General features: G+C 37.5%; 3 protein-coding genes across 3 annotated transcripts in view; 1 reads left to right on the top strand and 2 right to left on the bottom strand.

Annotated features, from left to right (window-relative positions):
* Positions 1 to 531: 531 nt before the first annotated feature.
* Positions 532 to 5,560, bottom strand: LOC106954217 (troponin I, slow skeletal muscle-like). The gene is made up of 8 exons (XM_015043536.1): positions 3,392 to 5,560; positions 2,150 to 2,182; positions 2,013 to 2,019; positions 1,862 to 1,903; positions 1,625 to 1,756; positions 1,456 to 1,545; positions 1,185 to 1,361; positions 532 to 725 (listed from the first exon to the last, which is right to left on the bottom strand). Exons 2-8 carry the CDS (start codon positions 2,164 to 2,166, stop codon positions 621 to 623), a joined length of 570 nt encoding a protein of 189 aa, XP_014899022.1. The 5' UTR covers positions 2,167 to 2,182; positions 3,392 to 5,560; the 3' UTR covers positions 532 to 620.
* Positions 5,561 to 5,771: 211 nt separating this feature from the next.
* On the bottom strand, positions 5,772 to 9,480 carry csrp1b (cysteine and glycine-rich protein 1b). Its single transcript, XM_015043534.1, has 7 exons — positions 9,376 to 9,480; positions 8,689 to 8,734; positions 7,901 to 8,010; positions 7,344 to 7,512; positions 6,993 to 7,122; positions 6,783 to 6,876; positions 5,772 to 6,129 (listed from the first exon to the last, which is right to left on the bottom strand). The coding sequence occupies exons 3-7, from the start codon at positions 8,007 to 8,009 to the stop codon at positions 6,053 to 6,055; spliced, it is 579 nt and encodes a 192-aa protein (XP_014899020.1). The 5' UTR covers position 8,010; positions 8,689 to 8,734; positions 9,376 to 9,480; the 3' UTR covers positions 5,772 to 6,052.
* Positions 9,481 to 11,571: 2,091 nt separating this feature from the next.
* The window catches only part of LOC106954218 (uncharacterized), a 23,818-nt gene continuing 22,054 nt past the window's right edge, over positions 11,572 to 13,335 (top strand). The window contains exon 1 of the mRNA XM_015043539.1: positions 11,572 to 12,208. The gene's annotated coding sequence lies outside the window, so the exon portion shown is untranslated. The remainder of the gene's footprint in view (positions 12,209 to 13,335) is intronic.

Here is a 13,335-nt window from a genome sequence, read left to right on the forward strand (position 1 = left end):
CATAATGTCGATATTCCCAGTCAGAAATTAAAAAATGTAATGTTAAAGTAAGATGATGAGTTTTTGATTAGAAAAGTTTGCTCTCCTTCTTGGCTATGAGACATTTAATCCCATAGCCTTTGAAAAAAAAATTCCACGTAGAGACATTTCATTAACCTACATCCATCCAGACATCCTTTGTCTATACTGATTTTGCTTGCAGGAGTGTGGTGTCTGTCTCCTGGTAGGTTGCCAATCCATCACAGGGCAAGAGAGAAATAAGACAAACAACTGTGTGTGCACAAAGGAGTCAGATCAATTTGAGTCTGACTCCTCAGGACGAATTAGATCAGTGTCATTCAATTATTTTGTCTAGATATGATTATTTCATTTGAGCTGGATCTTATGCCACTGACTGCAATGCTGACTTGGTTTTAAGTTTGTCAGCAACATTCTTCTGAATAGACAAGACAGACTATGTTAGGATTTGTTTATTTCATTAACATACAAAAACAATTGTGGGAAGATACTCAGTGTAAAACATCTTTTTTGTTTTGTTTTGCTACATTCAGCACTCTGTGAACTGACAGTGATGTTGCTTCAGAAGATGACAGCTGACTTTTTCTTCTGTTGCCACTGTTTTACTGGATCTGGCCTTTGGCTGCGTCAAACATCTTCTTGCGCCCCTCCATTCCTGACATGGCTTCCACGTTCTTCCTCCAGTCACTCACTTCCACTGTCTTCTCCTGCAGGTTAAACATCACAGTTTGCCATTATGCACTAATCACAACATTTGGGAAAGTTTTGGAGGGTTCAGCATCTTTGCATGGTAAAATTACAACAGTAATTTGTAATTTGTTGATGTTTCATTGATGCTTCTTCAAATTTATGTCTCCTTTGTAGTAAAATGTCAAAACACGTACACCAACGTATATGGGTCCAAGGGACTAGCAATTACTTTATTGCTAGTGCTTTGTGCCTTACACTTATAATATTGTATAAGTACATTAAACTTTATGTATATTTTGTCTTCTGTATTTTTAAGCCTGCACCAAATGCCAAGAGAAATTCTTCTTTGTGAAACCATAAATGGCAATAAATTTCCTTCTGATTGTGACTTGGAAAATTGATGTGAAAATAAGGAAAATATTATTTCTTTGCACTGCTTTCTGTGTAAACTCTCTTATATTTCAGTAAAAATGTACCTTTTCTGTGTCCTCCTTCTTCACAGATTTGAGGTTGGCTCTCAGATCCATGGACACCTTGTGCTTGGAGCCCAGTAGGGAACGCAGAATGGCATCAGCGGAGACCCGGACCCGTCTCAGATTGGGCCTTTTGAATTTCCCTCGCAAGTCCAGCACTTTGATGTTCAGATCTTTAATCTGTATGGATAAATATTATGGCATTTTGAACAAGCCTTTAAAGTAACTTTGCATAGGTATGTATGATGTTTACTGTATGGTGCATCAGCCGTACCTCTCTGTTGTTGTGCAAGACTTTGGCTTCAATATCATACCGTTCTTCATCCACCACATCTATTTTGGAATGCAGGTCTTCACATAATGCCTACACAGACAAAAAATGTGTATTTATTCCTACAAAACTTGCTATTTGTGTAAACAAAAATGAGAACAGAAATATCTACCTTTAGCTCCTCCAGTGACAAACCAGTGACTGGTGCTGGAGGAACTTTCTCTTCCAGGTATTTTGCCTTTTGCTCCTCCTTTTCTTCCATCTCCTGCTCCAGATCCTCCTTTGCTTTTGCAACCATCAAGCTCTTATGAAGAGTAGAGATGTTTTATTTATTAAAAGAAGGAACTAAAAGTTCTGAATCTTGTTTGAGTCAGAGAGTGAAGTTTCTGTCTATGCAAATCCTCCTTACCTTTAGCATGAGTTTTCTAGAGGCGGAGATTTTAGATTTTCTCTGCAAATATCAGATTCATGTCATAGTTTAATATTTTACTAGTCTGGTTTAACTATAAAAATCAGTGTTTGCATTTGTTTTCTAATTGATAATATTTTCTTAACCTTACCCCTGGCCTGTGAACAAAACAGAAAAATATTTTAAGTTAGTTTTTACAATCAATTTCTATGAATATGAAGGTTTATGTTTATGACTGTATAAACCCGTCATACAGTGACTAAAATACAAGAAGAAAGCAATACTTACATTTTCTCAGGCGTCATGGCTATTTTAATGAACCTACAAGACAAAAATACATTTGTTTTATTTAACAGAGCTTAAAAGTGGAGACAGTCTGGTTCTAGAGCCCCAGTTGTTGTTAATTATGAAGTCTGGTTCTGGTTAAGCCCTCGTATGCACAGCCTGGATGGGGAACGACATAATTCACAGTATCAAGCGCTGTTGACCAACACCGATTTTCTTACTTTCAGATATTTAACTTTTGAAAGAACAGTCACTTATTTGTTAAATAATAGAATTTAAATGGTTCAATTTTCTCAGTCATCGTTCTATGGTCCTCATGGGCCGACTGGACAAAATCACCCTATCGCCTTCCAGTGCTGATAACACAATGCCCCCCTCCCCTTGGCAAGGTGATGGCAGGCAGGGAGAAGCATGCAAAGCCCCCAACGTGGGAATGTTTCCACATAGATTAGACGTCCTGCTTTCAGCCCCACTTTTCTGCTGGATAAAAAAAGACACAAATATAGACCAGGCCCCTCGTTCCCGGAATGCCATTTTGAGTTTAGGAATGCCACGTTGACTTCACAAAGAGATGTTGGTAGATTAGCAACAGGAATTTAAGTATAAATTAGGAATGGATTCATAAGCATAACTCAAAAGAATATTTTAATTGTATGAAGCATTTAAAATTTTGTGATTCCTTTATCAATGATGGGTAGAAACATGATGAGCTCAACAGGGAATAGATATTTTTAGAAACAGATCCGCCTTATTCAAAAAGGTTAAAGTATATTAACTATACAGATGCATATAAATCCAGTTTTTACTTTCCCTTTTTATTGTGACCTGTGTTATATTTTGTGATGTAGTTGCAAAATTGAATATATACATTGATTTTCAACTTCACCTATTTTGCCAACTATATGGTTGATATGAGAAAATACAACATTAAGGATCTCAAGTCTTTCTAAAACAAAGTTTGTATTATTCTGTTGCCAATAGTTACATTTCATACAGATACATTTATAGTAAATAACTTTTGGTGGATTAGTCATAGTTGAAATAGTTTTTTTGCATAATTTGTTTTCTAACTAGATAAACATATATATATATATATATATATATATATATATATATATATATATATATATATATATATATATATATATATATATTTGCACAAGGCAAACTGTAGACACACATTCTTACCTTCATCTGAAATAAGATTGTAATAAAGAAAAAAATAAGAGTTAATTTTCTCCTTACCTTAATGTGTTGATGCTACAGGAGCAGAAGGAAAAAGTGATGTAGAGAAGAATGAGCTAGAACATTCAACTCCTGCTTTTCTCTGCCCGGCCCGTCCTGTTTATCACAGGGGTATTTAAATAGAAAACACACACACACACACACGCAAGTGCACTGACTACTAGAGTGGGTGGTCTCAGGATAACAGTGTTTGTGCGGCTTGTGTTGTGTTGACACCACTGTTCTACTTTCACAACAATGTCAGTGAATGACTCTTTAGCTAAAAGAACAAATCAATTCTTTCACAAATTCACAGATTTTTTTTTAACAGAAAACAATTTAATCATTTGCTCCTCTTATCTCTGAGATGGAAACTCTTTCGTGGTCTGTAACATGCAGTCCCACATAATGTTGGCACTTGATTATAAAACTTTTAGATTTCAGACATATTAACAAAACACTATCTTTCGAAGATGTGTTAAGAAAAAAAATTATAACAATACATAAATGACAAAACGTCCTTGTCTTCTTTGGATTTGTTTGGGGAAAACGGTAGCATAATTTATTGACTGTGAGAACACATCAAATAACTTAGCCAAGTCATAAGAAGTGACAGGAATCTAAAAGTTATATTTGACTGACTTGGCTGAATGGTCTTTGGTCTGAATTTGTTTCTGAGCTGCTGGTGAGTCACAATTTAAGTAAATGAAATGGTAAAGATCATGTCATCCTTAAATTTAATCATTGTTTCGAAGCATTGCTTGTGTTTATGTAAGTCTTTTTATTTTTTGTCTGTTTATTTTCCTGTGAAACACTTTGAATTACTTTTGTATGGCTGCTGCTGTACAAATAAACTTGCCTTTTGTATTTTAATAAGGTAGTCAATATGGACAGTCTGAAAGAAATCCACACAGAAACACACCCAAAGTCTTTTGTTTGATTCTAAAAGACGTCAGCTGGTCTAAAAGCGCCACCTCTTGGGACCGTTAGGCTAAACAAGGAAATCATGTTTAAGTGAAGAGTAGTTTACAAGAGCTTGGAAAAATACTAGTGTCGCACATTTGGAAGCTGTTGGAGAGCCCTCTAGTGGGGCAGCTGCTGTTTGGGCAGCATTACTTTGTGGCATGATAGGGTTAGGGTTAGGTAGGCTCTTAAAGATGAGATCTTGTTGTTGTACTTTTAGCTACCAGTAATTGGAATCCAGAGATTTGTATTATTTGGTAGTAGTAAACCCACTGCTATATGGCAATGAGGTAAATGTAGTCATAATTTCTGCTTATGACATTTTTAAAACGCCAGTATTTACCTCACTCTGCTGACACTGTGTTCTGAGGCTGCTTTGAACATTTGTTGATGTTTTTGGGGGGGTTAGTTCTTGGTGCTCTGACCTTATTCTGACTGACAGAATCTTTAACATGATTTTTCATCCTTCATCAGCTCAGATCAAACAGCAACATGCTCTTTGATGTTCTGAGATTTAAACTAAAAGAGATCAAACGTCATTACTGTTGCTGCTGCTGCATATAATTCATCTACCCAGGTTAAAAGCTGCTAACAGATTAGGACATTTCAAAGAATTAAAGACATTCCTTCGGTTTCACTCAAGCAAAGCTATGTTGCTTTAATTTCTGTGCGTTTGCACAGATCTAAGCCATTGTTGCATTTTGGTTCAGCTTTAGTCACAAAGACAAAAACAAGTAAAAGGCAATGATTTGGAGGTTTACACCTCCTGTGGCCCTTGAATGAGAAGTTGTGTGAAGAGCTAATTTTATACTTATTTTAAAAACTTTATCAATTCAAAGATGGCAGCAACGGTGGAAGACTGCTTGATCAATTGTTTTACATTCAGCAATATGCAAAACGACCTGAAGGCAAAATGTTCCTCTTGAAAGGGTTTCTGGTGTAGGTTTGAACCTGATGTGGCTCTCGGTGCCAGAACAAACAGCTGCCTCCACCCAGACACCCACCTCCACCACCACAGCTGCCTGGCACTCCGGCCAGTGTGCCAACTCTCCAGCACAACCAGAGTTGGAGCAGAACACTAAGACTTTGTTGTTCACCACAACAACTTGTTTTCAGTCGCAACGCGGGTCAAAATTCAGAAGAGCCACAAGCATGCCCAACAACTCAAACACAGATCTCTGCGACTCATTTTCTTATGAGTCACAAGAAAATGGTGTCAGATTAGAAAGAATTATACGTTTGTTTTGCAAAACATAAGTTTTTGTCAAAACGTGCAGATAATTTTGAATACTTACACTAACTGAAAGGTAAAGCAATATGTATAAGACTTTATTTTGATCACCTCAGTCATAACCGACTAGCTTGAATCAATAAACATTGATTTCCATTTATTCATACTCACTTTAATATTTTCAGTATTAATTAAAAACACCTCATGTTCACATTGCAGCTGTAATCTTTAATTTTCACACCACTAAAGTGAAACACATTATCCTTATAAAACAACAGACACATTCCAGCTTTTTAAGCTTTTTTTTAGCTCATGTGCGCCTCCCTTCCTGGTAAGCGTGTAAAAAAAAAAAAAGCCATTTGTTTTGTGAATCACTGCCTACTGCCTGCAGCGAAAAGTGAAAGGTTAGATATCGATGCAAAGACCCAGGAAGCTGCAGTATCAGAGCACAGCAGCTGTCAGTCCCTCGTTGGCTGTGGCCTCCGGCTTCACTGCGAATGAGCCAGCGCTCCTGCACCCTGCCCAAAACCGAAGCCTTTTGGGCCAAAGTTCTTTGCGTAGCACCCTGGGGATGAAATGACATGCAATCAAAAAATTAGGAGGATGATGATTAATATTTGTATTATGTGGAGTAAGTTTCCTTCCTTTCTGCTCAGTAGTGGGAGACTGGGTTACTAGACTTTCTGCTGGAAAAAGAAAATCCTCAGAATTGCTGGCATTTTATTTGGTTGGTGATATGACAAAAAGAGGAGCTTGACCAGGTCATTATTCCTGCAATGGAAGAAGCGAGAGCATGCAGAAAGACCCAGGTACTTCTTGCTGCAAGGCAACAGTGTTACCAACTACACCATCTTGCAATCAAAATGTTACACATCCTCTATGAAAATAGAAAATGTTATTTATGTGTTCAATGTGGTTTTATAAGGGATCCAGAAATCTCTTCAGTTACTATTTTAGGACTACAAAAGCTTAAAGTGGCAGTTTGGTTTGTAAATATCTGACCTTTCTCAGATTTGTTTTCCTTATTTATGGGTTAATTAATTTGTCGAAGGTGTGAAAACACATCTATTGTTGACACCTTCCTGGGATAAAAACAGTTTTTGCCAAAATAATGTGAAAATTCTTTTTACTTTACTTAAAAGGACATGATAGATGATGCAATTTTCCACTTGACGGCTAATTAAACCACCATTTTACTTCCAGCAGAGGTGAACAGACCTTTACAGTAAATCTCTCCGTCCCTGTCAGCAAGGGTTGTGGACTCCAGGCCTTTACCACACTTAGCACAGCGAAAACAGCCCTTATGCCACGACTGTTGGAGAAGAACATATAAATCGTTTCAAATAAATTGGAACAGTCAGCAGCGAACTTTCATATTTGCTTAGATTCAAAATTTAACATTGAGGTAATATTTAAGATTTTTCTTACATTGCCTCCACCAATAACCTTCTCTGCTGCATACACTGTTTTCCCACATCGTGGACACACTTCTGACCCTGCTGATTTCTGGGCGAATTTGGAGGCATTGGGATTATTTGTAGGTCGGTGAGGAGCTTGTCTATGAGGAGAAACTCATTTGTTTATCTTGCAGACATGTAAAAAATCCATTCAAGGAGGATGACTTTAACTGTTAATTTAATAGATTTCATAACTGACAACAATAATTATTGTAAACCTCTTTCCTTCTCAGTTTTTGACATTGGAGTCATCTGTTCTGGTTGTGGAACTTTATGGTACACTGAGAGGTTAAATGGTGGGAGAAAATAATATTTTGCTCACACTTCAGGTTTGATTCCGAGTCCTTCTCCTGTGTCCATACTCAGCGTTCCTGCTCCTCCTCCAAATCCGTAGCCTTTTGGCCCATACTTCTTGCCATAGCACGATTTGCAGTAGATTTCATCTCCATGCACCGCCACAGTCGTGCTGTCCAAGTTCTTTTTACAGACCACTTACATCAATAGGGGAAGAAAAATGTTTGTTTTTTTTTAAATCGTCCAGTTGTTGGCAGACAATTATAAAGTATCTTCTAAAAGGTTATTCAAAAATAATCAATGTAGTCGAAACCTTCTGAACCAATTTTTTGTGACAGAAAAAAAAAAGAAAAGACCTGGTGTCAGCCTATTCAGATGAGATCTGTGATGTGTAACCTTTTCTCCGTATAAGGAAGACCAAACCTTCGTCATGTTTACTCTAGATCCAAATAAGGCTGGAGATGCCCGAATGGAAACCTGAGGATGCTCGTGCCAAATACTTTGCATTCCTGCATGTTATTTGGTATGTGTGAAAGCAGTCAAAAGAAGTCGCACACAGATTACTTGTGAATTGTAAGTACTTACTGCACAGAAAACAGGATTTATGCCAGCTCTTCCCTTCACACTGCACTTCCTCAGCAAAGTAGACAGTTTTCTGGCAGCAGCCACACTTGTTTCCTCCTCCAAAAGGCATTCTGCAAACATGCAACACTGGCTTGTGTACATTCCTCACTCATTGTATATCTGACGCTCAGATTTGTCATTCAGCAGACAGAAAACATCTGCAACACTCTGGGTTTGATACAGTCATAACTATAAAAGGAAAAGTGTCGGTTTGCTTTCTTTTCCATCCCTTTTGCTTGAGCCTGCCGGCAGCAGTGGATATCTCAAGAGCTATTCAGGAGAATATTGTAAAATGCAAAGAAGCTGTCAGCATGACACAGATAGGATGGAAACAACCTGGATAGGCTGTCAGACTACCTATATTCTAGGTTAGGGTTTCTTTTCAGTCATTTTATTGAGGATTACATAATAAAATATTGGAAAATACTCAGAGTGTGAATTGTCAAATAGACAATGCCCCCCCTATATTTCTCTAAATAAACAAGAAATTTAAAATTTTAGTTAATTTCTTGTTGCCTGATAATTACCGTGTAATTTCGAAACAAACTAATGTACGGCAATGGATATGAAGAGCAAATGTTTTAACATCCATTCTAACTTCAGCAACAAAAACTCCCCTAATTGCTTTAAGCTCAAATTTAAATAACATACATGGCATATTAAACACTTTTAGGCAGCTGTACCAGCATATGTAGAAAACAATGAAGATAAAAATAAAAGCCATAATAGTTGCTCATGTCCAAACTTACCTGTCCTGAAGTAAAAGGCTCCCACTGTCTGAGCTTTTTGCAAGAACTAACAGACAACAGAGTTGAGAACAAACATTTAGTTAGAAGAGGACACTGTGAGGACACCAGCCTAAAATAAGGGAGGAGTCAGGACAGAGAGGCACAGAGGGAGAGCTGGAGGGAGGGAAAAAAGAGGAGAAAGAGGTTTGGGTGAGGTTTGAGGAGGATGGGTAGGAGAAGAAGTTTCACTCCTTGTATGAGTCTTTTTGTCATTGAAATTCCAGGCTGAAAACCCCAGAAAATGCTACAGCAGCAGATAGAACATGTATTTGGCATCATGGGTATAAAAAGCAGAAATTAATTACCATAAGCTGTTGTAATACAATCACAATCCAATGGATATGAAGGACACAGGAGAATTTTAACTGTTCAGCCTAAACAATTTACTAAGCAACTACAGCCTTGTCTGCTCCTGAGAGACATGTTGGGTCAATATTCTTCAAAGAAAATCAGCAAAGCCACAAGCTGTTTTAAAAGTCAGAGGTCTACACTGTTCTTCAGTTCTGTAGTTGGTGAACTGATGAGGTTGGTAGTTACTACCCATTTTTCATTTGTTGTCGTCATGCTTAGTGGAGGACCCAAGTGCAGAGAGTCAATGGAGATGAGTTGGAAGTGTTAATTAGAAAAGCAAAAGTAAAATTGACTTACAATGTGTCAGGAAAAAAAGCAACAGGGCTTGAGGTGTGAGAATATATAGAGAACCATGAGGGAGACAACAGAATCTAGCAGTGAGTGACAGAAAATGAGGAGCTTCATACAAAGAAACTTGATTACTGGAGAAAGAACAGGTGGCTGATTGGAAACAGGGTGCAGCTGTGAGGAGAGACGGCATGAGAGGAGAAGGAAAGAAAGTAAACCAAACACATTCTCTAACAGTGATGAAGAATAAACTAAAGAATGGTTAACCAACAGATATAAACGTAAGTAGATAAACAGCTAAAGAAGACATCTAAAATAAAGCGAGGGAGGAAGAAACAGAAAACTGTAAGGATCCACTTAACCCAGGATTCTGACAGCTGGATTCTGTGTTTCATAAACCCCGTTCTTTCTCTCATCTCGTTCCTGCTTCGTCAGAGCAAATATTATACATAGCCATGCAGTTCTTCAGTCCTATTTTTGACATGTATCTTCAAAACTGTGTCACATCTTACAGAGTGATGTTCACACACACCCTATGGTTTTCACATTGTTTGTATTTTCAACAGTCAGAAACCAGAAACCATGTGTCAACAGGAAAAACACAATTAGTCCCCACCTTTATTTAAACATTTAATAACTTCAGAGTAAAATTTATTAGACCACTTTGATTAAGATTGTGGTTTTATTTGACCAAAAGTCTCAAAGTTCAGAAAACTTTTTATGCTTCAGGATGAAACCAAACACAAGTAAACAACAATCCTCTGGTTGATGCTATATAATCATGTGCACCTACCGCATGAAATTAAGAAACTGAATGTTAAGCCAGAATATATAATATCTCAACTACTATAGTCACATCCGTGACTGCTCTTTCACACATATGTAATTTGATGTTTCATACACTTAGTCGTCTGTCTGCAGGGAAATGTGTCCAGTAATTTATCCAGTGAGTTTAGCCAGGCTTACTGTGTGTTTTAAGGTGAACAGCGGCAGATGAGCACCACAGGAGAAAGGGCTTACGATGAGTTTTCCTTCATTTCTTTTGACTCTGTCTGCCCCAAACTTTCTGTACAAGTCAGAGTCCTGTCATCTGCCAAAACACTACAATGAGACTGCGGTTGTCTTGTGTGTCTGAGAGAGACAAAGACCTGAATACATATTAGTGGTGGACCGCTTTGTGTCATGGTGTGGAAGCAGTTATCTCATCGAGAATGTGAACACAACAAAGGATTGTTGTGGATTTGTAAGAAGAAACTCTATTTGGCTTTTTGTTGTTTTTTTCTTTTCTGTTCATGTTTTATTAGTGGTTAGTAGTTTCCACTTATTCTGCAGTAATTAGTTGGAGAAGCAGCGTCAGTCTGGAAACTCTTCTGGAGCCTTGATAGTTCAAATAGAGCTTTTTAAAAGGAAGAGCATAATAACCTGAATATCGCCTTCGTGAGAGTTTTTGATAGATGAGTTTTGTTGGATCCTTTTGATGTTGGATTGTGATAGAATATCCTGTCTGTCCACAACAACAGTGTCTTTTTTTTTTTTACTTGGATTTTCAGAGCTCCTAAAACATGTTTTTCTCTCAACAATTATTATTTATTCATTATTATTATAGTTATTCATAATTTAATTACATAAAGGAAAACATCAGTGCTAGAAATAATGATTCTCTGCATGCAAGATGAGTCAAAGAACACTTCTACCTTCTTTTAATAAATGATAATAAAATGTTAACTTAATCTAAAGAAAGATTATGGGAGCAGGGTAAGCTACATAAAGGTAATGAATCAGTCTTTACATGGCACATTTATTCTTTTGTCTATAAAAGCTGACTTCAAACAATAGCTAAAATATTTAGGATTATAACCCTCAAAAGCAATGTCTGAAGTCCATTCCTGAAATAATAATATGCTTGTTATAATATGGTTCTAACAATAAATTAAGGAATGTTGAAATGAATGTGTTTTTCTTTTCTAGTGTAAGTACAAAACCAATTCTGCCAAGTGAGCGATCAGAATTTACATGCAAATGCAGCAGATGAGGAAGAAAATGAACTTCTTCAGTATGAAAAGCATTTCAGGCATTTTGCTGGTGATCTTCTGCACTGTGACATTCAACAACAGTATACAGAGGCTTTCACTGTCATTCTCTTCTTATTGAAAGTGTTACACATGTGACCTTTCATCTTTTCATTGCCCCCCTTTTTTTCCAAACAAAAACAAAGGAATAGAATCTGTCTCTTGGATTATTGATTATTTTTCTCATTTTGCTTTGTCATTCAGTAAAATCAAAGCGTATGATGAGTTACCCTCTAACAAAAATGACGATGAGGAGAGGTGAAGCCAAAGGAGGGATAGCTGGCAGAGAAGGATGCTGTTTGGTCTGCCTTCCTCCCTCTCCAAGCCCTCCAGGCTCTTCACCATCATAGGAAGAGACAATGATGAACTCAAGACGCCTATTTATAGCCTGCGATGGCCAACACTAGTCCTCTGTCTCTGCTGTGTGGACATCCGCCTTGCTTGGTTGTAGAGTATGCGTGCATGTGATTACCCTCATGACAAAGAACGACACGAGTGGGAGAGAGAGGTGGACTCAGAGAAACTGAGCTGAATAATCCCCTGGAAAAGGATAAGACTGGAGGCAAAACAAGAAAAGAGGCAAGAACGAATGTGGGCTTTGGTCCATCAATCAATGAAGAATGCCGGATGATCAGTGGAGTTTTATGGAGTAACTTTGCTCTCTCTTTTTTTTGCAATTTAAGCCAGAAGTTCTCTATGAATGAGTCTGCTCTTGGAAGCATTTTTACTAAAACATTCCCAAGTCACCAGGTGAGGAGGAGGAGCTGGAAGAGGTGAGATGACTTTACATGTAGGGAACGCAAATGGGTTGTAGTGTGATCAACGCATGCTTAATGTTCTGCTGCAGCTATTGTGCTTTCTTTGTAAAAACATCTAATTGACAATTTTTTTCAAAATGGAGATGTTGTATCAGATTTAGCAGAATGTTTTGGGGATTTTTTTAAGTTAGCATTAAGTGGAAAATGTGGCTTGTTAAAGTCAAAATCAGTTTCCTCAAATTTATTCTTCACTTTTTCTGCTGGAATGGTACAGATTAGACAGACATACTCATCTAACATATAACTTGTTTTCCAAACTTGAATAGCAGTTCAGCTCACATTCTGCTTCTGTTCCTTGGCATTTTAAGACTTTCCTCAGAAAAGTCAGCTACCATATTCAAATTTCTACAGAAAAAGGTGTTATATCTTTATTTCTAACAATTTATGACTCATTTAGTCATAGATGATATTTGGATTGAACATAATTAAGGAACCAACATGGCTGTTCTCATGGTGTTGATGTTTTCAGAGAATGACCCTTTCTGTCCGTCTGCTTCAGATGGTTTAATGTTTACTGCTCTGTTTGACTCCTCCTCCTCTGCTGACCATAGAGTGGACCAAGATTGCAGTTGCATAAATTAGTCAGTAGAGGTCAGATGTGGACTAAGATTAGATTGTGTTGGTGCTGAGACACACCCTGTATACTGATTCCTCCACCTCTCTCTATTTTGGTGTGTGTCACTTGTGCTGTTGATGCAAAAGACGACAGGGGTTATTAACCAAAGCAAAACACCCGAGCGTCGAAGCATGAAAAACACAGTTAGTATGCAGAGAGAACAGTGAGATATCAGAGATTTCTTATCACTCCACTTGTTCAGGTCGTACCTCCCTTCAGACCTGCTGATTACTTATCTGAGCCCCTTTAATTATGCAGTGATTTAGCTGAGGCATGTGCATGTGATCTAATGATAAGGGAAGGAATTTGAATTCCAAGGTCAGGTAGAAACAATGTTAAGTGTGTGCAAATAAATTTAATGTTTCTGAATATCCTTTGCACGTTTTTTTTTTTTTTTTTTTTTTTTTTAATCCTTTCTTTTTTCCTCTCAGAAGGAAAGGGTTTTTTTTTAAATTTTTAAAAACCC

This window comes from Poecilia latipinna, unplaced genomic scaffold (assembly GCF_001443285.1).
Source record: "Poecilia latipinna isolate Pla-1442-1.1 unplaced genomic scaffold, P_latipinna-1.0 Scaffold637, whole genome shotgun sequence".
Lineage (NCBI taxonomy): Eukaryota > Metazoa > Chordata > Actinopteri > Cyprinodontiformes > Poeciliidae > Poecilia > Poecilia latipinna.